We start from the raw sequence: 23,883 nt of genomic DNA on the forward strand, positions 1-23,883 counted from the left end.
TCAGTATCTACCCTTTCCTTCAAAGGGTGGCTTTTTTTTTTTTTCACTCCCTCTAGTTCCTTGGCTTGGTAAACCAGTCCCTAATCTCTTTTCACCCCAGATTGGAAGGTGTGTCCCTCCCTGCCACGCCTTAAGAGTTGTGACGGTCTTTTCCAGGTTTCCATAGCTCCATTGCTCAACAGTTTGCCAGGGGTAAGCATTAACCTAGTCCTTAACTCCCTCCCCCACCTTTCTTGCTAGAGGGGATTTTCCAAACATTGTTTAGCAGAGCCGGGTTAACCCACCATTTTCTCTAACCTCTTGAATGGGATCTCCCCATCAGGATTCCTAGGACAAAGCTGGAGAGGAAGGTGCATTTTAAGGGATCTGTTTCTTATTTTATTTTTTATTTGTTTTTTTAAAAAAAGATCTTATTTGTCAGAGAGAGAAGGTGGGCACAAGCAGGGGGAGCGGCAGGCTGAGAGTGAAGCAGGCTCGCCTGAGCAAGGAGCCTCATGTGGGACTCTGTCACAGGTCCCTGGGATCATGACCTGAGCTGAAGGCAGATGCTTAACTGACTGAGCCACCCAGGCGTCCCAAGGGATCTGTTTTTTAAAGTATGTATTTATTTGTCTCCCTCATAATCTCACACACACTAAAAAGCAAGCTTCATGAAGCCCATACTTAATTAATGTTCAGTATTTTGAGTCTACCACCTGGCTCAGAGTAGGCACTAAATAGTTGCTGGGTGAATAAATGACACCCCTCTGTCTTTAAGGCTGTGGGTGTGTGTGCACCTGCAGAGGGGTGTAGACATGTCTCAATGGGGGTGTAGTTGTTACCAGGTCTACTTCTCTCCCCCAGAATTTGGTGTAATTTGAGTGCTTTTACCTCCTCTGGGGAGACCAAAATTAAAATTAGGCCCAGTAGTGCCCTCGTGGGGGTGGTCATACCCTGCACCAAGGAAATAGGCAAAGGAGGGCTAAGATAGGAGTCTCACTTACTTCTGCTTATTTATTTGAAATACGCAGAAGCTCTTACTAGTTTACCAGGCACTGTCCTAAGCTTTCATAAATATCAGTGGGTACAATTTTTTTTAAAGATTTTATTTATTTATTTGTCAGAGAGAGCACAAGCAGGGGTAGCAATAGGCAGAGACAGAGGGAGAAGCAGGCTTCCTACTGAGCCGCGCGGTACTCAATTCCAGGAACCTGGGATAAGGACCTGAGCCGAAGGCAGATGCTTTACCAAAGTTGAGCCACCCAGGCGTCCCTCATGGGTACAAATATTAATTTAGAGTTGTTGGCACAGGCTTAATTAATGTTGCTTATCTCCACTCTCCAGAAAAACATGCAACTCCCCTGTGCCCCTTTAGCCAGCTCCCCGCCAATACCCCTAGACCAGTTCCCTGGGTTCTGACTCAGGCTCCGCTTCCGACTTTCTCACGGATTCTACCTCGCGTCAATCAAAGCCCAGAAATCCGGAAGACCAGAGGCCGGAAGGATAAGCACGGCACAGGCGGGAAGTTTGAACGTTCTGGCACCGCCCCATATGCGAATAGGCCAATCAGTGTCCAGCCGTCCTAGTAACTGCTATTCTCTTTCACGCGCGCTCGGTTGGATCTCCAGGCAGGATCCAGATCTCTCTGACCAATAGCCGCTAAGAAGGGCGGGGCGTGTGCGCGCGCACCCCGTCCTCACGCAGGTATGCCCCTCCTGCGGGGGCAAGGCTGTAAGTGACGCGGTTTCGCGCACGTAGCGACCCAGGTGACTAAAAACGCGGGAAAACGCCGCGAATTGCCCACGGCTGGGGTAGGAAAGTCAAGAGGTTAGGGGTGCGGTCGTAGGGGTGTGGTTGGTAATGGCGGAGAGAGGAGAGGTACAGACAACCCGCACAGGGCCCTCCAGCCAAAGTACAACCTCTGGACGACCGAAATGAGGGCGGCGCGAGTGGAGTTTTGCAGTCTGGACTTCAGTGATGTACCTGAGAAGTCGCCCGTCAAAATGTCCCACAAATGTTAAAAACAAAATGTTTCCGCAGCTCTCCCCGGCCCTCGCAGCTCTGAGCCTCAGCCCCCTTCCAGAAGTCCTGGGTGGATTTGCGTTTCTGCGCACCCCCTACCCCAGACTCTTCGCAGTGAAACTTCGCCCCTGAACCGCCTTCATTTTTCTGCTCCCGCAGAGCGTCCAAGGCCATGGCCTCCATCGTCAGAGCGATCCCAGGCAGGACGCCGCAGTGCCCGGTGCCCGGGGCCGCCTCGGCCAGCTTTCCCAGCCCGGCCCCGGTGCCAGGCCACCGGGAGGCCGAGGAGGAGGAGGAGGACAATGAGCAGGAGCCAGCGGAGGTCTCTGGGGTGGCTTTGTCAGCAGCAGGCGCTTGGATCCGGAGAGTGGGGCTTCGGTTGGACTCTCGTCGGGATGTTAGAATAAATGGGCTGGGGAGCGCCTGGGTGGCTCAGTCTTTAAGCGTTTGCCTTCGGTTCAGGGCGTGATCCCAGGGTCCTGGGATCGAGCCCCGCATCGGGCTCCCTGCTGTGCTGGGAGCCTGCTTCTTCCTCTCCCACTCCCCCTGCTTGTGTTCCCTCTCTCTCTGGCTGTCTCTCTGTCAAATAAAATCTTTAATAAAAAAAAATAATAATAAATGGGCTGGGAAGAGCAAGCTAGTCGCTTACCTCTGCTCTGTTTCACACTTACTGAATGGGGATGATGATGACTATCTCAGGGATTTGATAAAATCATTACAATTAAGCAAGACATGGCTTAACCCTGCATAACCCAGTTCAAATATCTGTTTCCTTTCTTCCTCCCCGGACAGATCCATCTGTGTGTCCTGTGGACTTCAGGATTCCTGGGCATTGCCTATTACGACACTAGTGACTCCACCATCCACTTCATGCCAGATGCCCCAGATCATGAAAGTCTCAAGCTTCTCCAGAGAGGTAGGGGCAGATCCATGGGTTCCTCTACTCTGGGACTGGACCTGTGTTTCACTCATATATCCTCACCTGACTCAATCTGTTTTATTATTTGACTCTTAGAGGCTCTCTCTGTTGTTTGTAGAAATTCATTTCATTACTCAAGGAACATTTATTAGGTGTTTACAGTGTATCAAGTGCTGGACATATAGTCCTGGGCAAAACAGTCATGTCTGTCCTTCAGAGGTTTATAGTCTAGTGACAATCTCCAGGCCACTCCTCTTCCCTCCTACCATCCTGCCAGTCTTACTACTCTTTTCCAAAACATCATGCCTAACCCGTACCTATGCTCCCAATGTGCAGAGCACCCCTTACTTTTAGAGGGAGGAAATGAGGGTGTTTTTTTGTTTGTTTTTTGAGGGGTTTCTTGGAGGGGTTAGAGGGAAATAGCAAGGGGAGGGCTATGGGTTCCTTCTTAGAGGATAAAGATCCTTTAACTCATTTGGTCTCCATTCTCCTTCTAAGTGTTGGATGAAATCAATCCCCGGTCTATTGTTACGAGTGCTAAACAGGATGAGAATATGGCTCGGTTTCTAGGGAAGCTTGGTAAGGACTGGGTAAAGGGAAAAGCGAAAATGGGGGAAGGACTAAACTGTGGAATATTCCAGGAGACTAAAGGGCTTTGGAGGGAGCTACAGCCAGGAGGCTAGAGTTGGGTGAGTAGGAAGGTGGGACAGAAGCAGGGGACTGAGATGTCCGGACTGATGGCCCTTTCTTTGCTTCCCCCACAGCCTCCCAGGAGCACAAAGAACCTAAGAGACCTGAAATCATATTTTTGCCAAGTGTGGATTTTGGTACTTCCTTGCTCTGCCCAGCCCCCCATCCCAGTTTCCCTACCATTTCTCCTTACTCCAGCCCCATCATCAGAAGTCTTCCCTTAGCTTTATCTCATCCTAACCTCTGTGTTCTCCAAGCCCCATAACCAGTGTCCTCAAGATCTCTCCTGCTCCCTAACCTTTAATAACCTGAAACCTTGTGAAACTTCCACATAGACAAGTCTAGGGATGAGGGCCTTCCCTGAGAAGAAGGAGTGGTGACACTTTGTGGATAGCTTTGATTATTGGAATTTTCACCTTTTAGACCAAGCCATTTGTCCCTTAAAAAAAAAAAAAAAAAGTGACTCTGATGATCCATAAGGTACTTACATCACCTTCCCAGGCTTGGAAAAAGGATAGGAAATGTTCTATCCTAATTAGATGTTAAGACATTAGTGTTATTCATTCCTCTGTTAATGATGATCTTTTTGACATCAAATACCAAATAGATACCTTCCTAAGTCACTTATCTTTCTCAGGTTGTGCTCTCAGCCAAAGATCTTTATATTAAATATAAAAGAGAGAATTAGACTGAATCTGAAGATTTGGTTCTTGTTCCAGCTTTCCATTAACTCCCTGTAGCAGCTTGGCAAGTCACATCATCTCTTGCTTCTACTGTGTCGTTTTTTTGTTTTGTTTTGTTTGTTTGTTTGTTTTTGGTTTTATTTATTTGTTAGAGAGTATTGTCTCATTCTTAAAATGGGGTGAAAAATTGGGCTTCATTACCTTTCTCTCCTATGCCTCTCCCAAAATAGGTCTGGAGATAAGCAAACAGCGCCTCCTTTCTGGAAACTATGCCTTCATTCCAGACTCCATGACTACCACTGAGAAAATCCTCTTCCTCTCTTCCGTTATTCCCTTTGACTGCCTCCTCACGGTGAGAACGGTCTGGGATGCAGGGGCTGGGATGCAGCAGGCTGGGGGAAGGGACAAGCACCTCATTCCTAAGGTTGAATCCTAGGAAGTATTAGTCCAGCCCTGGAAAATAATAGTTTTCCCTGGTGTTGTCCAGCCTTGAGACATTGGGATTGACCTCAACTCCATTCCTGATCCCCTCCCAGGTTCGGGCGCTTGGAGGGTTGCTCAAGTTCCTGGGTCGAAGAAGAATTGGGGTTGAACTGGAAGACTATAACGTCAGCGTCCCCATCCTGGGCTTTAAGAAATTTGTGTTGTAGGTGATTTACCCTAACCTCAAGCAAAGTTAGGTGGGATTGGGAGGCCTGAATAGTAAGACGGGGTTGGGGTAGGAGGAGTGGGCGGTGCCCCATCAGGTAAAGTGCTCTAGAACACATAGGAGCACCTGAAGGGGATGTGGAGGTCTGGGGAGACGACTGAGAAGGGTGGAACTTAGCAATGAACTCACACTGTCCCTACCCCAGCCACCTTCCCTTTTGCTTGTTTTCTGTCCTCAGGACCCATTTGGTGAGCATAGATCAAGACACGTACAGGTAAGGAGATGGAGGCAGGCTGTCGTCTCTGGGGAGGGAAAGGGATTAAGTTTAATGCTCTAATAATCCTAAAGAGGCTCTAGTTTCTTTAATCCTGGGGTTATTAAGGTCTGTCTCCTTGAAGGAAAGGGAAGAGAGGGCTAAGAGAAAGGAAGAAAAACACAAAGGTGTCAAATAGATATCCTACCTTCCTGAGTGCGGGGACAGACTTTACAACACTTGATCTCAGGAGTGTATTCCCAACCTCCATTCCATTTTCTCAGTTCCCTTTAAAAACCCAAGTTACATCAGACTCCTCCATTTCTCCCTGACAGCGTTCTGCAGATATTTAAGAGTGAGTCCCATCCCTCAGTGTACAAAGTGGCCAGTGGACTGAAGGAGGGGCTCAGCCTCTTTGGTAGGTATGCCCCTTCCCTCATCCCATACTGCGGAAGCCTGCCAGAAAAGCAACTCCCTCCAAACACGTGTCCCAGCCCTTCTCTTCCCACTTCACTCCCACTGCCAGATGTCTCTTCCACTCCCATCCATCTCTCTTATCCTCTTTGTACTCTCCCTGAGCTTGGGCATCTCCCCTCGCCCACTGTTACCCAGTGTCGTTTGCCTATGCTCTCTGACTTTACCAATTCCATGTTCATTCCTTGGGCTTGTATGGATGTTTCTGCTAGTTGTGCACCTGTCCAGGGACTTGGGGAGGCCCCGTGTATAGAGAGGGTTACATAACTGCCTTTATTTTATTGGCATTGAGTCTTTATCAGTTGTTTCTGCTTTAGGGTGTAGTGGGGACATCGCCCCAAGTATCCACATGGTTTCACTGTGCATATCTCGGTGGATTGTGTCTAATGTTTACATATATGTGTTGGGCTCTTTGTGGTTCCAACTACAACCAGTCTGTGTATTTTTCTGGCTGACTGTTCCTGGGAGTGCCCGTCCCTCCCCTAAGCCCATGTAAGGTAATCCTGGCTCAGACTTCTGGCCAGGCGCTGGCTTTAGCTGCCTTTGTGTTCTGTATCTGGGGAACGCCCCCAGGCCAGCCTGCCCAAAACCCGAACCTTTGGCCCGGATGCCTCGGTTTAGACACATTCACACATTCCTTTCCCTGTCCCTCCCTTGTAACACGCTTACTCCCTGCCCCTGCTCCCCGCAGGAATCCTCAACAGATGCCGTTGTAAGTGGGGAGAGAAGCTGCTCAGGTGAGTCTGACAGGCATGCCACAGGCTCATGCATGCAGTCTATAGGCTCACATACACCACTCTCTCCGGTAGTAATAAAAACAACTGCCCTTTCCCAGATGCTGGCTAAATGCATTGAATCCTTACAACAACCCCCTGTGGTAGCTAGTTGTCCATTGATGATGTAGACTTGCGTGCACACAAGCAGCAGAAACACAGTCCCGAAACACTAATGCACGCATGATAATATCTTTTTCTTTTTTATTGGAGTGTAGTTGACATACAATATTATATTAGTTTTAGGTGTACAACATAGTGATTCAACGTTTATATACATTATGAAGTGATCACCACGATAAATCTAGCTACCATCTGTCACCATGGAAAGTTGTTACAGTATTATTAACTATATTCCTTATGCTGTACATTGTTTTTTTTTTTTAATAACTGGAAGTTTCTACCTCATATGGTAGGACTTTATTTTATTTATTTATTTTTAAAGATTTTATTTATTCATTTGACAGAGAGAGTGGGAGCACAAGCAGGGGGAACGGCAGGCAGAGGGAGAGGGAGAAGCAGACTCCTCATGGAGCAGGAGGGACTCGATCCCAGGACCCTGGGATCATGACCTGAGCTGAAGGCAGATCCTTAATGGACCGAGCCACCAAAGTGCCCTGGGTTTTATTTTTTTTTTTTAAGATTTTTAAAAAATATTTTATTTATTTAAGAGAGAGAGAAAGGAGCAGAGGGAGAAGGACAAACAGACTCCCTCCTGAGCAGGGAGACTGACACAGGGCTGATCTCAGGACCCCGAGATCATGACCTGAGCCAAAGTCAGATGCTCAACTGAATGAGCCACCCAGGCACCCCTGAAAGATTTTTTTATTTTAAGTACAATATACCCCCCAACGTGGGGCTCCAACTCACTCTCCCAAGATCGAAAGTCACATGCTCTACTGACCGAGCCAGCCAGGCACCCCACATGGTAGTATCTTTAATTATAAAAACCATACTTCAAATTTGAGCTGTTCTCTGATGACTTTCAAAATTGAGTCTCTAGTTCCAACTTCCATATGTGGAGTGTGTACCCCACATCATCCCCACTTGCAGTTTCCATAGGCCATAGGCAGTTCAAACTCAGAGCGTCTAAACTGATCCCCACTGGACCCGTTCCTCTTCGTGCATCCTTTTTTTCTGGCTAATGGCATTGCTGGCAATACTGCTTCTCAAGCGCCGGACCTTGGATTGATGCTTCTCCTTCACCCTTCATATTCAATTATTCACTAAGGCCTATTGATTCTCAGCCATCTCTCTCCCTCTTCCCACTGCTCTAATTCTGGCTATAATCATTTCCAACCTGGAGCATCACAGTCACCTTCAAATTGGTCTCTCTGCTTGTAATCTCTTTTTCTAATCTGTCCTTCCTTCCAAAATACTTGTCATTCCAAAGTAGATACCTGAACACCTCACTCCACTTTTTTAAACCTTAAGTAGAAACAAAGTAACATAAACCTCAGGAGGCTTCCCCATTCCCTGCGGGAGTGAAGACCGACATCTTTAGCAGTGTGGTGTTCAAAGCCCCTCGCATTCACCTCAGCTTAAATCTCCATGATTATCTTCTCGAGCCTGGCCCAAATCCTTTCTCACTGGATCCACCCTATATTCCAGCCATTTGGGCCACTTTTTGTCATGGAAATACACCAAGCCTGTGTTTATGCAGTTCCTTCTGGAAAGTCTTTCCTCTTCAAGGTGCAAGCCCAGTACAGTTTCCGTGAAACTTTCACAAGCGCCTGTAAGGAGACCGACACGCACCTTCCCGTTTGCTTAGTGCCTGTTTATGTTTTGTGCCTGCACAGTCACATCAGCTTAGAGTTAGCTGTCAGCGAACCTGCTCGCTCTCATAACTGCAAGCTCCATATAGCAGTCATGCTTGTGACCTCAGTGCCTGGCACGGCCTTGGATGTGGTACAAGTGAGCACGGTACATAGATGCAAGCACACTGGTCACATCATCTCTGCAAACTCAGAGCTGAAAGCTTTGCTGGCCCACAGATGCGCAATTCTTTCCCCACCTCACCTGCCCTGCACTGTGTCTTTTGGAGGTTAATTTAGGATAATCCCTAAGGTCATCTCCCGGTAATTGGGATCATTTAATTACCCCCACATTCTACAGGTGCAGATCTCTCAGCCAGGGATGAGAGGGAAGGAATTCTTAGGGGAGAAGAGAACAGAGTTAAAGGTGGGTAGGAGTACAGATCCCCCACGTAGGTTCCAGCAGGGCATGGAATCATAACCTGAATTATGAACTAAGGACCCAATTGGCCCACCTGGACAGGGCACCAGGAAGGTGACTGAATGTCACAGTATGCTTTGAAGAGCACTGTCCTAGCTGTCTGCAGACCTGAGTTTGAGACCCAGCTATACTTACTAGCATGATGACTTTGGATAAGCTGCTTATTCTCTAAGGGCTTCATTTTCTCAGCTGTAAAATTAGGAGGTTTAGCTTGACTAAGATTTCTACTGGCACGAGCAATACATGAGTCAGAAAAACATCAGGATTTTACAAAACAGGCAGCTTGGCAAAGCTCTCCAAGCAGGGAGGACAGGTATCACAGTCTGGCCTACACTGTGGCAGGTGGAGCTGCCTGTGGCTAAGGAGCAGGGGTGCCTAAAACCCACCCTCGAATCCCACTCAACCCTCTGCTTCACTCTAACCTGAGGTTTTCTTTTCTTTCTTTCTTTCTTTCTTTTTTTTTTTTATTATTTATTTGACAGAGATAGAGACAGCCAGCGAGAGAGGGAACACAAGCAGGGGGAGTGGGAGAGGAAGAAGCAGGCTCATAGCGGAGGAGCCTGATGTGGGGCTCGATCCCATAACGCTGGGGTCACGCCCTGAGCCGAAGGCAGACGCTTAACTGCTGTGCCACCCAGGCGCCCCTAACCTGAGGTTTTCTAACCCGGGGTAACTGGGCCTTAACTATAGTGTGAGATGCATATCCTCAGGGCCCATTGTCTCCACAGGTTGCTTCTTACACAAGATAGCATGCTCTAATGCAGAAAGGAATTCATGGGCTCACAGGTCCTTGCAGAGTCTCACATTCTTCACAGCCATAGAAAGACAGGGACAGCCAGAATTAGACAAACCCAGATGAAACATTTCTTATTATATACTAATTTAATTTATTAGAAAGTACTTCAGGCACACAAAAGGAGGAAGTGATGATGATGATGATGATGATGATGATGATGATGATATAAACCTCTTTGTTTGCACCTGCAAATTTAAGAATAAGACAATATTATTAAAGGGGTGCCTGGCTGGCTCAGTTGGTAAAGCATGTGACTTTTGATCTTGGGGTTGTGAGTTCAAGCTCCGCATTGGGCATAGAGCTTCCTTAAAAAAGGAGGGGGTCCTGGGTGGCTCAGTTGGTTCAGCGTCTGACTTTGGCTCAGGTCATCATCTCATGGCCCTGGGATGGAGGTCCTGCATCAGGCTCCCCACTTAGCAGGGAGTCTGCTTGTTCTTCTGCCCCCCCCCCATGTTCCTGCTCTCTCTCTCTCTCTCAAATAAATAAATACATAAATTTAAAAGTAAAAAAAAAAAAAAAAAAAGACGCTGTTGTTGAAGCCTCTTAAGTGTCCCTTCCCAATCCTTTTTTCTCTGCAGAGATGACCATTATCATGAATTGAGGACTTACCATTCCACATGGAATGGCTATATACTTTTACAGAAGAACAGGAAAAGACGAACGTCTGTGCTATTACACCCAGAGGCACTTTCACAGCCAAATGCAGATAAACTCATGCTGACTCACCCTCTCCTACTCAGCTGCAGAGAAAGCTAGAGTGTTGGCACACAAATACCTCAATAGGCTGCTCTCCCTCTAAATATTGACAAGCTCCATTGCATATCCACATGGAATGACACATGGTCATTCAAAACACATCCATCAAAACCATGATAAACAGAGTCATGCTCACATGCAGAGATTTTTAGTAGATATGTGTAAACACACCAGCATAGATAGGACACTGGGCTTGCCAGTACAGATACGTATCACCACAATCCCCAGGGCCCTCCAAACACACACTTACACAAATTGAGATCAAGACAATGATGAGGAGGCACCTGGGTGGCTCAGTTGGTTAGGTGACCCCAGAGTCCCAGGATCGAGCCCTGCATTGGGCTCCCTGCTTAGCGAGGAATCTGAATCTCCCTCTGACCCTCCCTCCTCCTCGTGCTCGCTCTCTCTCACTCTCCCTCAAATAAATAAAATATTAAAAAAAAAATGATGAGAACAGATGTAATCTCTGGTCCCCCCTACTTCATCCCTCACTTCTAGACTGTGGTTCACACGTCCAACTCTGGACCTGGGAGAGTTAAATTCTCGGCTGGATGTCATTCAGTTTTTCCTCCTACCTCAGAATCTGGACATGGCTCAAATGCTGCATCGGTTGCTGGGTCATATCAAGAATGTGCCTGTGAGCCCAGGGTGGGGCAGGGAGGTGGGGAGGGAGCTTGAGGGTCAATAGTGGACATTGGGCGTCTTGAGGGGCACTAGAGTGGGAGAAGGAAAACAGTGGCCGTCCCCTTGTCTGACTGTAGCTGATTCTGAAACGGATGAAGCTGTCCCACACCAAGGCCAGCGACTGGCAAGTTCTGTACAAGGTAAGGCCTCCCTTCTAGAAGCCCAGAGGTCCAGGTTAAGCCTCTCAGCAGGCAGTCCAGACCCTCTGTACTCTGCTTACCCATCCAACTTTATCCCAACACGTTAACAACAACTCTGTATTATGGAAACTGTCAAAAAAATTTAGAATAATGAACTCCCACATACCCACCATGCAGCTTTAACACCTAGACTGATACCAATCTTGTTTCATGTATATCTTCTTCCCCTTTCCCCTTCCTGGATTAGTTTGAAGCAGTTCCCAGCCATCATATCATTTCATCCATAACTATTTTAGCATGATTTCTAAAAGAAAATTAATTTAAAAAAAGGATAACAGGGGCACCTGGGTGGCTCAGTCGTTAAGCGTTTGCCTTCGGCTCAGGGCGTGATCCCAGGGTCCTGGGATCGAGCCCCGCATCGGGCTCCCTGCTCCGCTGGGAGCCTGCTTCCTCTCCCACTCCCCCTGCTTGTGTTCCCTCTCTCACTGGCTGTCTCTCTCTCTGTCAAATAAATAAAAGTCTTAAAAAAAAAAAGAATAACAATACCATGATCTTACTAACAATTAGCATAATTGTTGAATATCATCAATTATCTGATGTTCACATTTCTAATCCTCTCTTAAATGTCATGATTTAAAAAAAATACATTTTGTTTGATTAGCATGCAAATATGTTCAACATACGGCAATGGGATGATGTCTCTTGAAATCCCCTTTGTGGGTTCCTTTTTCATTTTACTGTTCTCCTTCCATCTCTATCTCAATCTTCAGCTCTCTTTTTCCCCATGCAAGTTATTTGGTGAAGAAGTTGGATTGTTTGTCCAGTAGAGTTTTCCTTAAGCTGGATTTTGCGGATTACATTCTATATGTGTTTTTGACATGTTTTACTCTCTTCTAGATTTTTTTGTAAATAGTTGAATCTAGAAGATTGTTGAAATCCACGTTTGATTTTTTTTCAATGTTGTTTTATAAGCAGAGGAATATAATGCCTGATATGTCTGTCTCTCCTTTTGTGATGTTAGCAGCTTTTGATGTTTAATACCTAAGTCCATTAATTCCGTAGGGATTGCAAAGTAGCGTTATTCTGTCATTCTTTCTCCATTTATTAGTCTGAATGTTTCTGTAAAGAGAAACCTCCTCTCATCTGCTTTTGGTTACTCAGTGGTACATTTCATATCATAGAAATCGCTTGATTTTCTCCCCTGCCTTTACTTACCAGCACTCAGCATATAGGAAATTATTAGTTCCCTAACATGCCCCAAGGTAGCCAGCGTGTTTTTTGTTGTTGTTTTAATATCATCACGAACTCAGATTTACACATGTGTTTCAGTCCACTGCATTTTTAATCTTTCTACATGTTCAGCTTATTCCATCTGTGGCCAATGGGAGCCTCTTCATGTTGGCTTCTGAGTCCTTTAAACATGACCCCCAGACGTCCCCACTTGTTAGCTTCCCTCCTGCTCTCTGGCTTGACAAGATGTACCAGATATGTCATTTATATCTACTGGTTCTTTCTTTTTTAAAAAATTTTATTTATTTAGGGGCGCCTGGGTGGCTCAGTCGTTAAGCATCTGCCTTCGGCTCAGGGCGTGATCCCGGCGTTATGAGACCGAGTCCCACATCAGGCTCTTCTGCTAGGAGCCTGCTTCTTCCTCTCCCACTCCCCCTGCTTGTGTTCCCTCTCTCGCTGGCTGTCTTTCTCTCTCCAATAAATAAATTAAAATCTTTTAAAATTTATTTATTTATTTATTTATTTATTTATTTATTTATTTATTTATTTATTTTAAGTAATCTCTACACCCAAGGCAGGGCTTGAAATCAACCCTGAGATCAGGAGTTGTGTGCTGTACTGACTGAGCCAGCCAGACGCCCATACATCTCTTGGTTCTGACCCAGAACCAGATACTTCTCCAAAGAGCCCTGGTTCCTTTTAGTGAAAAATGGCATTTCTGTATCACAGTCTAAATCCTAGAGGGTGCATGGCATGTTTTGCTTATTGCTTTAAAGGCTTTTCTACAGAATATCTAGAAATTTTTAAAAAGTAAAATACATGATAAATTAGTACTGATGCGAACAATTTAAACTCAGAAGCACAGGGTTCTCACGTTGTATATTCCTATACTATCCTCTTCAACATTTCTTCTTCCATAGCGGAGATTCTGGTTCTCAATAACACCAGTAATGCTAAGATTAGAATATCACTCATTTGCCTTTTCTTACATTACATCCACAACAATCTTAGTATAGCAATACCAACACTACTACCAACGAGATTATTGCTGAAAATAATTTAAGAAATGTTGGGGGGAGAAGGGAAGTTCTTTTTGCCTCTACTAAGGATACAGCCAAATTACTGTGTTTTAGTCACTTAGAATAGTTCCTCTCTGTTTGCTTATGTCACTATCTAAATATACATTTATGTTCATTTGTTTCATTCTATTTTTTATTTTTAGGAATTGGTTTTTTAAATTTAATTTACCTTTATAATTATGTAAAACATTTACACAGTTCCAAAATGTAATCTCCCAAACAAGGGCTAGGCAACTAATTCTTGTTTCTTTTTCCCCCTTTCCACCTATAGATAACATTTTCTTAAAAAAAAATTTAAGATTTATCCTTCTGTTGTTTTGTTTTAATTTCTTTTTTTTTTTTAATAATTTAAGACGTAAAGAAAAGCTGCAAAAATTGTACAGGGTGTTCTTAAATACCTTTCACTCAGCTTCCCTTAATGTTAACATCTTATAAAAAATGTTAACATGTTACATCACTGTAGTCCAAATATCTCATAAATATTTTATGAGTTATAATTCAATGCTATCATTGTTTATTTTTGCTCAAATTTTTCTAGCTTAGATCCTTGAGAGTTCTTTTCAGATTGACTTTTAATGTGCCCATTTGGCCTTCAGATTGGCTTTTCAAATTCATACAGGATTTGATAATGCCTTTCTGACATGGCCCCCAGTCCATTTTTGAACACTCCCTAACTTTCTACCACTACAAGATGCTCCAGGCTCATCTTACATTTTCCTTGCCCCAGCCCTGGAATCAACCATTTCTCCAAGGAGTCCTGGTTACTTTCTTTGAAGAATAGTATTAGAAACCAAGGTCTGGACACTGGATGTGGTTATTGCTACTGGGGTATCTGTCACTTCTCACTACAGACAGAGCTAAGAAATAAATCCATGTGGGCGCCTGGGTAGCGCAGTCGTTAAAGCGTCTGCCTTCGGCTCAGGGCGTGATCCCGGCGTTCCGGGATCGAGTCCCACATCGGGCTCCTCCGCTGGGAGCCTGCTTCTTCCTCTCCCACTCCCCCTGCTTGTGTTCCCTCTCTCGCTGGCTGTCTCTCTGTCACATAAATAAATAAAATCTTTAAAAAAAAAAAAAAAGAAATAAATCCATGTATGCTATATGCTAACCCATGCATTCGCATCTATATTCCTGAATTGATCTATTGATATATTAAAGAACCCACGAGTTCATACTCATACCTCTGATTCCAGGTCAATACCACAGGGTATTCCTCCTTTCCTCATTTGCAACTTCCTTCTCTGACAGTGTGAAACCCATTTCTCATTACCTACAGCAGTTTCCTATGAACATGAGCAGTTGTATGTAACTATTTGTATATTCCATTCCCACTACTCGACATTCATCCTCTGCTTCAGCCAGGCCGGCTCTGCATTTGGGCACTCTGCCGAGGAGACCCACTGTGTTCTGCTTAGTATAGTGTGGTGTTTAAAAGCCGGACAACTGGGTTCAAATCGCAGCTCTTTTATTTACTCTGTGAGCCCTTGAGCAAATTATGTTATTTCTTTGTGCTTCAGGTTGCTGGTCTGTAAAATGGAGATAATGCTAGTCCCTATCTCCTCAGATTATTTTGAGGAATGAATGAAATTAATATATGTGAAGACTTTAGAACATTGCCTGTCACTTAGTAAGCATTCAGGAAGTAAGCATTCCGGAAGTGTTAGCTCTTCTTCCCACTGCTATTTGCCCGTGCTCTTGCTCTCAACAATACCCTCCTTCCTTTGAATAGCCTTATTCATGACCCAGTTTGGTTCCTTTTTTTTGTTTTTGAAAGTGAGAGAGATGCATAAGCACACTCTCGGTGGCCCGTGAAGATGGGGGTGGGCAGAGGGAGAGGGAGAGAGAGAATCTCAAGCAGGCTCCATACCCAGCGTGGAACCTGACTCCAGACTGAATTCCAGGACCCTGAGATCATTGCCTGAGCCGAAATCAAGAGTCAGATGCCCAATGAACTGAGTCACCCAAGGGCCCCTCGTTTCCTTTTCTCTGTAAAGATATCCCCAACGATGTTAGCCCATATTAGTCTTATTCTCTGAGCTTCCTTAATTTTAGTCAGTTTCATAACTTGATCAATCAGTCTTGTGGGGTAGGCATTGTTTTTGCTGCTTGTTTGTTTCCGTCATTGCTAGATTGTAAACCCTTTGATTTATATACTTGTGTCCTCTGCCACCGAGTAAGGCTCAGTAGATGTCAGTGTGTTCACTCAGTTGAACGTTGGCAGGGCACTAACCTTCACCCTGGGGAGTTAACTGTCACTGACTCTCACCCTCCTCTCTCCCTGCTCCCTCACCTCAGTGCCGTCGTGCCTGCCCCTTCTGCTCATGTACTTCTCTGCCTTTCATACCCCCACTTCTCTGTCTCCTTCCTCAATATGAAGTCCTCTCCCCTATTAAATAACCTACCACTTTACTTTTAAATCTTCTGGGTGTATTTCTGTCTTCCTCACTAGACCACGAACTCATCCGAGACAGGGGCCATATTTTAGTTCTTCGTGGCCTCACTGTTGAGTGGAGTGCCTGACACAGAGTTTTACAGAGGCCATCTCCTCACTTGTTGTTTCTTCTTTGCCCTTGAGATCTTCTGTCTTTCTCATGTGTTTTCTCCTCTGTCCTTCCCTGTCGCCTCAGCCCACCTTCTGTCCATTTCTGCTACAGACTGTGTACAGTGCCCTGGGTCTGAGGGATGCCTGCCGCTCCCTGCCCCAGGCCATCCAGCTCTTTCAGGACATTGCCCAAGAGTTCTCTGATGACCTGCACCATATTGCCAGCCTCATTGGGAAGGTGGTGAGTGGAAGAAAGAGGCAGAGCTCCTAGGGACCTAGGGGAGAAAGGTGGGATTGGAGGGTGGAGAAGGACCGGGCTCTGGGGAATGTGGTGTTGAAGATGGGAGACATCAAGGTCATTTGGATGACCAAACAATGGGATGGTGAGAGGAGGGGGCAGAACATCAGAGACATGCTTGGAGGGTTAGGGTCAAAGCAGGAAATGAAAGGAGAATAGAAGCCCAAGGAGAGGTGAGGAACAGGACTGGGGATGGTTCTGGGTGATGAGCAACTGGACTTTTTATCTCCTCAGGTGGACTTTGAGGGCAGTCTTGCTGAAAATCGCTTCACAGTCCTCCCCAACATAGATCCTGACATTGATGAAAGTGAGTGTTGGGTGTGCAGTTGGGCCTGTGAGCCCTGAAACACGAGCCCACCCAGTGACGGGGTACCATCATCAGTAGGTGGCCACTGCAACCAGGGATAACCATGGCACAGGGTGGGAACCTTACTTTTGATACCCCCACATCTTCCACCCTCCTAGAAAAACGAAGGCTGATGGGACTTCCCAGTTTCCTCACTGAGGTCGCCCGGAAGGAGCTAGAGAATCTGGACTCCCGTATTCCTTCATGCAGTGTCATCTACATCCCTCTGGTGAGGGCAGGAGGGTGGATGTAACCCCCAGGGATCTTTTATGGGAGATATTAAACTTTTGAAGGACACACTGCTAGATGAGAAAACTCCTGGAGAAGCCTGAAGAACATGAACACCCTGTGGTAGCTTTAAGCCCCCGAGGGAAGCACTGTCGAATTCAGGGGTCTCTGGTGTCCTCCAGGGAGATACGGTGCCCCGTACTTTACTCCCTGTTTTACCTCTTTACTCTCTTCAGATTGGCTTCCTTCTCTCTATTCCCCGCCTGCCTTCCATGGTAGAGGCCAGTGACTTTGAGATTGAAGGACTGGACTTCATGGTAAGACCCTTGACCTCTTTAGGGGGTGATAAGAGAAATAAGTCAGCAGCTGAGGGAGGGCCTTAACCCATCAGCACTGTCCAATATGGGATGTCTCTTCTATAGTTCTACTTTGATCCTTACCAGCTCTGAGATAAAAGGGAAAGAAGTCAGGGTAGGAAAGAAATGAAAGACCTGTACTCTGAAAACTATAAAACCTCGATGAAAGAAGTTGAAGACACAAAAGAATGGAAAAGCATTCCATGCTCTGGAGTTGGAAGAACAAATATTGTTCAAATGTCTATACTACCCAAAGCAATCTACAGATTTAATGCAATCCCCATCAGAATACCAACAGCATTTTTCACAGAACTAGAACAAACAATCCTAAAATTGGTACGGAACATAAAAGGCCCCAAGTAGCTCAAGCAATCTTGAAAAAAACAAAACAAAACTGGAGTTATCACAATTCCAGAGTTCAAGTTGTATTACAAAGTTGTAGTAATCGAAATAGTATGAAGTTAGCACAAAAATAGGCATGTAAATCAGTGGAATAGAGCAGAAAGCTCAGAAATAAACCCATGATTATATAGTCAATTTTTTTTTCCCAAGATTTTATTTAATGGGGCGCCTGGGTGGCTCAGTTGGTTAAGTATCTGCCTTTGCCTCAGGCCATGATCTCAGGGTCCTAGGACTGAGCCCTGTGTTGGGCTCTCTGCTCAGTGGGGAGTCTGCTTCTCCCTCTGCCCCTTCTCTCCCTTCCCTCCTCCCCCACTCCTGGCTTGTGCTCTCTCTCTCACATAGATAAATAAAATAAGGCGCCCCTGGTCAATTAATCTTTAACAAAGCAGGAAAGAATATGCAATGGGGAAAAGACATTCTCTTCAACAAATGGTGTTGGGAAAATTGGACAGCTGTATGCAAAAGAATGAAACTGGGCCACTTTCTTACACCATACACAAAAATAAACTCAAAATGGATTAAGGACCTTAATGTGAGACATGAAACCATAAAAATCCTAGAAGAGAGCACAGGTAGTAATTTATCTGACATTGGTCATTGCAACATCTTTCTAGATATGTCTCCTGAGGCAAGGAAAACAAAAGCAAAAATAAACTATTGGGACTACATAGGGCCGCCTGGGTGGGTCAGTCTGTTAAGCTTCTGAGTCTTGGTTTTGGCTCAGGTCGTGAGATCAAGCCCTGCGTTGGGCTCCTTGCTCAGCACAGAGTATGCTTGTCCTTCTCCCTTCCCCTCTGCCCCTCCCCTCACTCGTGCTCTCTCTCTAAAATAAATAAGTAAATCAATCAATAAATCTTTAAACTACTGGGACTATGTCAAAATAAGAAGCTTCTGCACAGCAAAGGAAACAACCGATAAAAGACGACCTACTGAATGGCAGAAGATATTTGCAAATGACATACCCAATAGAGGGTTAGTATCCAAAAGATATAAAGAACTTAAGGGGTGTTTGGCATGAGACTCTTGATCTCAGGGTTGTGAGTTCAAGCTCCACGTTGGGTGTAGAAATTACTTAAATAAATAAAACTTAAAGTATATAATTCAACACCAAAACACCCAAATAATACAATTTAAAAATAGGTAGAAGACACGTTCAGACATTTGTCCAAAGAAGACACATCCCAATGGCCAATAGACACAGGAAAAGATGCTCAACATCACTGATCGTCAGGGAAATGCAAACCAAAACTACAATGAGGGGCGCCTGGGTGGCTCAGTCGTTTAAGTGGGCCCACTCTTGATTTTGACTCTGATCACAATCCCAGGGTCATGAGATCGAGCCCTGCAGTGGGCTCTGCACTCAGCACAGAGTCTGCTTCTCTCCCTCTCCTGCTGCCCCTCCCCTCTCTCCCTCTCAAATACATAAATAAATAAATCTTAAAAAAAAAAAACCCACAGTGAGATATCACCTCATACCTGTTAGGATGGCTAAAATAAAAAAATCAAAAACTCAAGAAACAACAAGTGTTGGCAAGGACGTGGAGAAAAAGGATCCCTCACTGTTGGTGGGGTTGTAAACTGGTGCAGCCACTGTGCAAAACAGTATGGAAGTTCCTCAAGAAATTAAAAATAGAACTACCCTATGATCCAGGAATTGCACTACTGAGTACTTACCCAAATATACCCAAAGAACACAAAACTGTGCACCTCTGTGTTGATAGCAGCATTGTCTACAATAGCCAAGCTGTGGAAGCAGCCCAAGTGTTCACTGACAGATGAATGGAAAAAGAAGATGTGGTGTTGCATACGATGGAATATTACTCAGCAATAAAAAAAGAATGAAATCTTACCATTTGCAATGGCATGGAGTATTATGCTAAGTGAAATAAGCCAGTCAGAGAAAGACAAATTCCATATGATTTCACCGTATGGGGAATTTAAGAAACAAAACAAATGGACAAAGAGAAAAAGAGACAAACCAAAAAACAGACTCATAACTATACATAACTGTAGAGAACAAAATGATGGTTACAGGGGTGGGGGGTAGTGGTGGGTGGGGGATGAGTGAAACAGGTGAAGGGGGGATTAAGAGTCCGCTCACCTTGACCAGCACAGAGTAATGTGCAGAATTGTTGAGTAATGTACACCTGAAACTAATAAAACACTGTATGTTAACTATACTGGAATTAAAAAAAAAAAGAGTTGTAGAAATCATCAGGGGAAGGTCTTATAAAGATGAATATTTGGGGGGTGGAGCCTGAGTGGTCAGTTAAGCATCCAACTCTTGATTTCGGCTCAGGTCATGATCTCAGGGTTATGAGATCAAGCCCTGCCTTAGGCTCCATACTGAGCAAGGAACCTGCTTAAGATTTTCTCTCCCTCTCTCTCTGCCCCTTTCCCCCAACCCACTCCCTCTCTCTCTTAAAAAAAAAAAAAAGAATATTTGGGTGATGAACTTATAAAGAAAATAAGGAATAGATTCCCGGAAAGGTCAGAATAGAGGTGATTTTGAGGAGTTGGAGAGGTTCGTGATTAGGTTGGCTCTCTGGGATAGCTGACAAAATTGTAGTTTTTTAATCTACTTTTCAACCTACATGGTTGGTTACAAGGGTATTTGCCTCATAATAATTCCTTAAGCCATATATTTGTTTTATGCAGTTTTCTGTATCTGTTATATTTTTAAGTAAAAGTTTTTTAAAAGAAAAAAAAAGTCAGGGTGGGGCCGGAGGTGGTGTTAGAGAGGATGGGGACCAAGAATGCAAAGCCCACAGCTTTGAGCCCTTGTTCCCAGTTTCTGTCAGAGGAGAAGCTGCACTATCGCAGTGCTCGAACCAAGGAGCTGGATGCATTGCTGGGGGATCTGCACTGTGACATCCGCGGTGAGGAGAAGCGAAGCGCTGGAGGGGAGCGGGCAGCTTGGAGGACAGTCTAAGAGGCTCCTTTCTTTCTGCTCTCCCTCTCACTCTGACTCTGCACCTTTTCCCCTCAATGTCTTGGGGTGTCTCAGACTATATCTGCAAGCCTGTTTCCAGGTGTCTGCTGCCTTCTTTGTCTCTTCATTTTCCCCTGGAGCTGATGCCCAGCTCCCTCCCTCCCCTGCCTCCAGACCAGGAGACCCTGTGGATGTACCAGCTGCAGTGCCAGGTGCTGGCAAGGGCCGCTGTCTTGAGCCGGGTGTTAGACCTTGCCTCCCGCCTGGATGTCCTGCTGGCTCTTGCCAGTGCTGCCCGGGACTATGGCTACTCAAGGCCCCGTTACTCCCCCCAACTCCTGGGGGTCCGAATCCAGAATGGCAGGTGAGAACAGAAGAGGGTGGAGGCATAGACACAAGGAGCCCAAAGGCCCCATCTTCTGGTGGCTTCATTCATCTGCATTCAGGGGCCACGGGGGAGGTACCTTTCTACCCACTGCAGACATCCTCTGATGGAACTCTGTGCCCGAACCTTCGTGCCCAACTCTGCAGAATGTGGTGGGGACAGAGGGAGAGTCAAAGTCATCACTGGACCCAACTCCTCAGGGAAGAGCATATACCTCAAACAGGTGAGGACAGTCCCTGCACACTGGGCCTCTGGCATCTTCTTCATTGTCTCCATCTCCCACCCGCCTGCAAACCCAGGTCCCTGCAGCTCCTGCCTGGTGTTCTGACCTGACCGGTCATGGAAAGGCCATCGTGCTCACCCCCTGCTCCTTGCATGTTCTCCTCTCTACTTGAGGGAGAGCCGTGCTCTAACAGATCCCTCTGTGCCCTGAAAGCCTCTCCCATCTCTGAACAGGTCCGTGCTGTTCCCGTGTGCCTCTGCCCCCTCTCCTGCCTTCTTTTCTGATTCTAAAGAGAGCTGAGGGGGCTATCCTCTCCTATTAAACTGTGCCCACTCCTCCTTGATCTATAATTCACCCCTCAGCCTTGCCTCACCCTCACCCCCACCCCGGCCCACACCACCAGGCCCAAGACCCTGTCTCCTCCATATTTAGGTAGGCTTGATCACGTTCATGGCGCTGGTGGGCAGCTTTGTGCCAGCAGAGGAAGCTGAAATCGGGGCTGTAGACGCCATCTTCACCCGAATCCACAGCTGTGAATCCATCTCCCTGGGCCTCTCCACCTTCATGCTCGACCTCAACCAGGTCAAAGGGAGCAAACGGGGGTGGGACTGGGGGAGGGTGTTAATGAGGAAGGAACTCTATTTTTGAAAAATGATCAGAACACGAAAACCATTCCCTCGTGCTGTCTGTATTAGGGGCAGGGAGCACCGAGTTCAGGGACTGGGAGAATCAACACCGTGAACCTTTACTGAACTGTTGCTTTGCATGAGGCCCTGTTGGCAATGAAAGGATGAACAAAACACGAGTCTCGTCATTCATGAACTTGCAGTCCAGTAGGGTGGACACACACAGGCAGCCTTCCTCCCAGGCAGACTGCGGTCAGTGCCTTGCAGGCCTTGAACACTACTGAAATTCTCCCTTGTGCACCTGGTGCCCAGCAGGTGGCGAAAGCAGTGAACAATGCCACCAAGCAGTCTCTGGTCCTCATTGACGAATTTGGAAAGGGAACCAACACGGTGAGGAGACAAACTGATGAGAAACCGAGGAGGGGAAAATGGGGGGGGGGGGCGCTCAGGAGAGGAATGGGGGTATGTGGGCAGAAAAGAAACAGGAAAGCGCAAGACGGGGACGGCTAGGGCAGGTGGAGAGGTGTACACGGGGACACCTGTGGCTCCGTACCCTCCCCCCGCCCTGTGCAGGTGGATGGGCTCGCGCTTCTGGCCGCTGTCCTACGACACTGGCTGGCACTTGGACCCATGTGCCCTCACATCTTTGTGGCCACCAACTTTCTGAGCCTTGTTCAGCTCCAGCTGCTGCCACAGGGGCCTCTTGTGCAGTACTTGGTAAGGACACCAATCCAGCCATCTAGGGGTCCCTAGGATGAGCACTTCCCAGAACCCAGAACAGGCTCCTCAGAACAGAGGCTTCCTTCCCGTTTCTCACTCCCCACAGGGATCGGCCCAGGGTTTCAGGGCAGGACGCAGAGTGATTCATGATACGCTGTCCCTTTCTATCTCTTTTAAGACCATGGAGACCTGTGAGGATGGGGACGACCTAGTCTTCTTCTATCAGGTGTGTGAAGGTATTGCCAAGGCCAGCCATGCCTCCCACACAGCTGCCCAGGCGGGGCTTCCTGACCAACTCCTTACTCGTGGCAAGGAGGTGAGAGCCAAAGGTCAAACACCTCTGTCAGGGCTCCCTACCATTGTGACTGCTCCTCTCAGGAGCCTGGCTTTCTGGTCCATGGGATTTCTGACCCTTTTTTTTCCCCGTTCTCTTACCCAACTCCCTCACCCCCACCCCCCACCCCCCACTTCTTGTTGCCAGGTCTCAGACTTGATCCGCAACGGGAAACCCATAAAGCCTGTCAAGGAGTTGCTAAAGGAGAAGCAAATGGAAAAGTGAGCCTGCGGACCAGTGTCCTGGTTCTTTCCAGCATGTTCTGCAGCTCTTCTCCCCATTTCAGGGACCCAGACAGCCCCTTTGTCCTTCAAAGGCCCATGATTTGTTTCTGAAATCCCTAAATTTTCCTGGGTTCCCCATGCCACAGCCTCTCCCTTCTGCGTGGGGACTCAGTTTTCTATTCTGCCATAAACCCCGCTATCCTCTCTCCCCTCAGTTACCAGACGTTAGTAGACAAATTTCTGAAACTGGATTTGGAAGATCCCAACTTGGACCTGGACCTTTTCATGAGTCAGGAAGTGCTGCCTGCTGCCACCGCCATCCTTTGAGAGCCCTTCCTTGGCCCTCCTCCACCTCCTGAGAACCCAGCCGGCTGGCATGCCCCCTCTGTTTCCACATCTCCCTCAGACCCAGAATTCTCAGCTTTCCTGGAAATTTTGTTTCATATTAGAAATAAAGTTTACTTCAAAGTTATTGTTTCTTTCGACCAGCCAATACAAAACAAAAGAATGAGAACGAGATAAAACACCAAGCGAAGTCCACAGAGGGGCCTGCCCTGCCTCATTAAAAACACAGGGACCCGGGGTGCCTGGCTGGTGCAGTCGGGATAGTGCAACTCTTAATCTTGGGGTCATGGGTTCAAGCCACACGTTGGGCGTAGAGATTACTAAAAATAAATCCGCTTACACACACACATACACAGTGACACTGCTGTAGGAAGACACCTGGGTTCCACCCCGGACGTCACGAGAACCAGCCTTTTCAACAGACCCTACAAAAGCAGATGAGAAGACCGAGAAGCCCAACAGAGACGGTCTTTCCCCTAAGCAGGAACACCCCAGCCTCAGACACAGCAGAAAGGGCTCGGGGAGGCTGAAAAACAAGGCAGGACTGGCACGAGGCAGGAGGG

General features: G+C 46.5%; 1 protein-coding gene across 11 annotated transcripts; it reads left to right on the forward strand.

Annotated features, from left to right (window-relative positions):
* The first annotated feature begins 1,645 nt into the window (after positions 1-1,645).
* Positions 1,646-23,443, forward strand: MSH5 (mutS homolog 5). 11 transcript variants are annotated; one of them, XM_057304872.1, is made up of 25 exons: positions 1,659-1,745; positions 2,161-2,323; positions 2,794-2,917; positions 3,419-3,499; positions 3,685-3,747; positions 4,524-4,645; positions 4,830-4,939; positions 5,181-5,216; positions 5,531-5,613; positions 6,361-6,406; positions 10,728-10,866; positions 10,991-11,053; positions 15,987-16,142; positions 16,434-16,506; positions 16,665-16,774; positions 17,010-17,090; positions 20,323-20,410; positions 20,638-20,827; positions 20,945-21,071; positions 21,504-21,653; positions 22,013-22,087; positions 22,271-22,414; positions 22,596-22,733; positions 22,899-22,972; positions 23,191-23,443. In XM_057304872.1, the coding sequence occupies exons 2-25, from the start codon at positions 2,174-2,176 to the stop codon at positions 23,300-23,302; spliced, it is 2,535 nt and encodes an 844-aa protein (XP_057160855.1). In that variant the 5' UTR covers positions 1,659-1,745; positions 2,161-2,173; the 3' UTR covers positions 23,303-23,443. The 11 variants fall into 11 exon arrangements, with proteins under 11 accessions (XP_026338326.2, XP_057160855.1, XP_026338324.2 ...); XM_026482539.4 differs by having other exon boundaries at positions 16,014-16,142; XM_057304873.1 differs by having other exon boundaries at positions 1,692-1,790.
* Positions 23,444-23,883: the final 440 nt, after the last annotated feature.

Source organism: Ursus arctos, unplaced genomic scaffold (genome assembly GCF_023065955.2).
Source record: "Ursus arctos isolate Adak ecotype North America unplaced genomic scaffold, UrsArc2.0 scaffold_31, whole genome shotgun sequence".
Lineage (NCBI taxonomy): Eukaryota > Metazoa > Chordata > Mammalia > Carnivora > Ursidae > Ursus > Ursus arctos.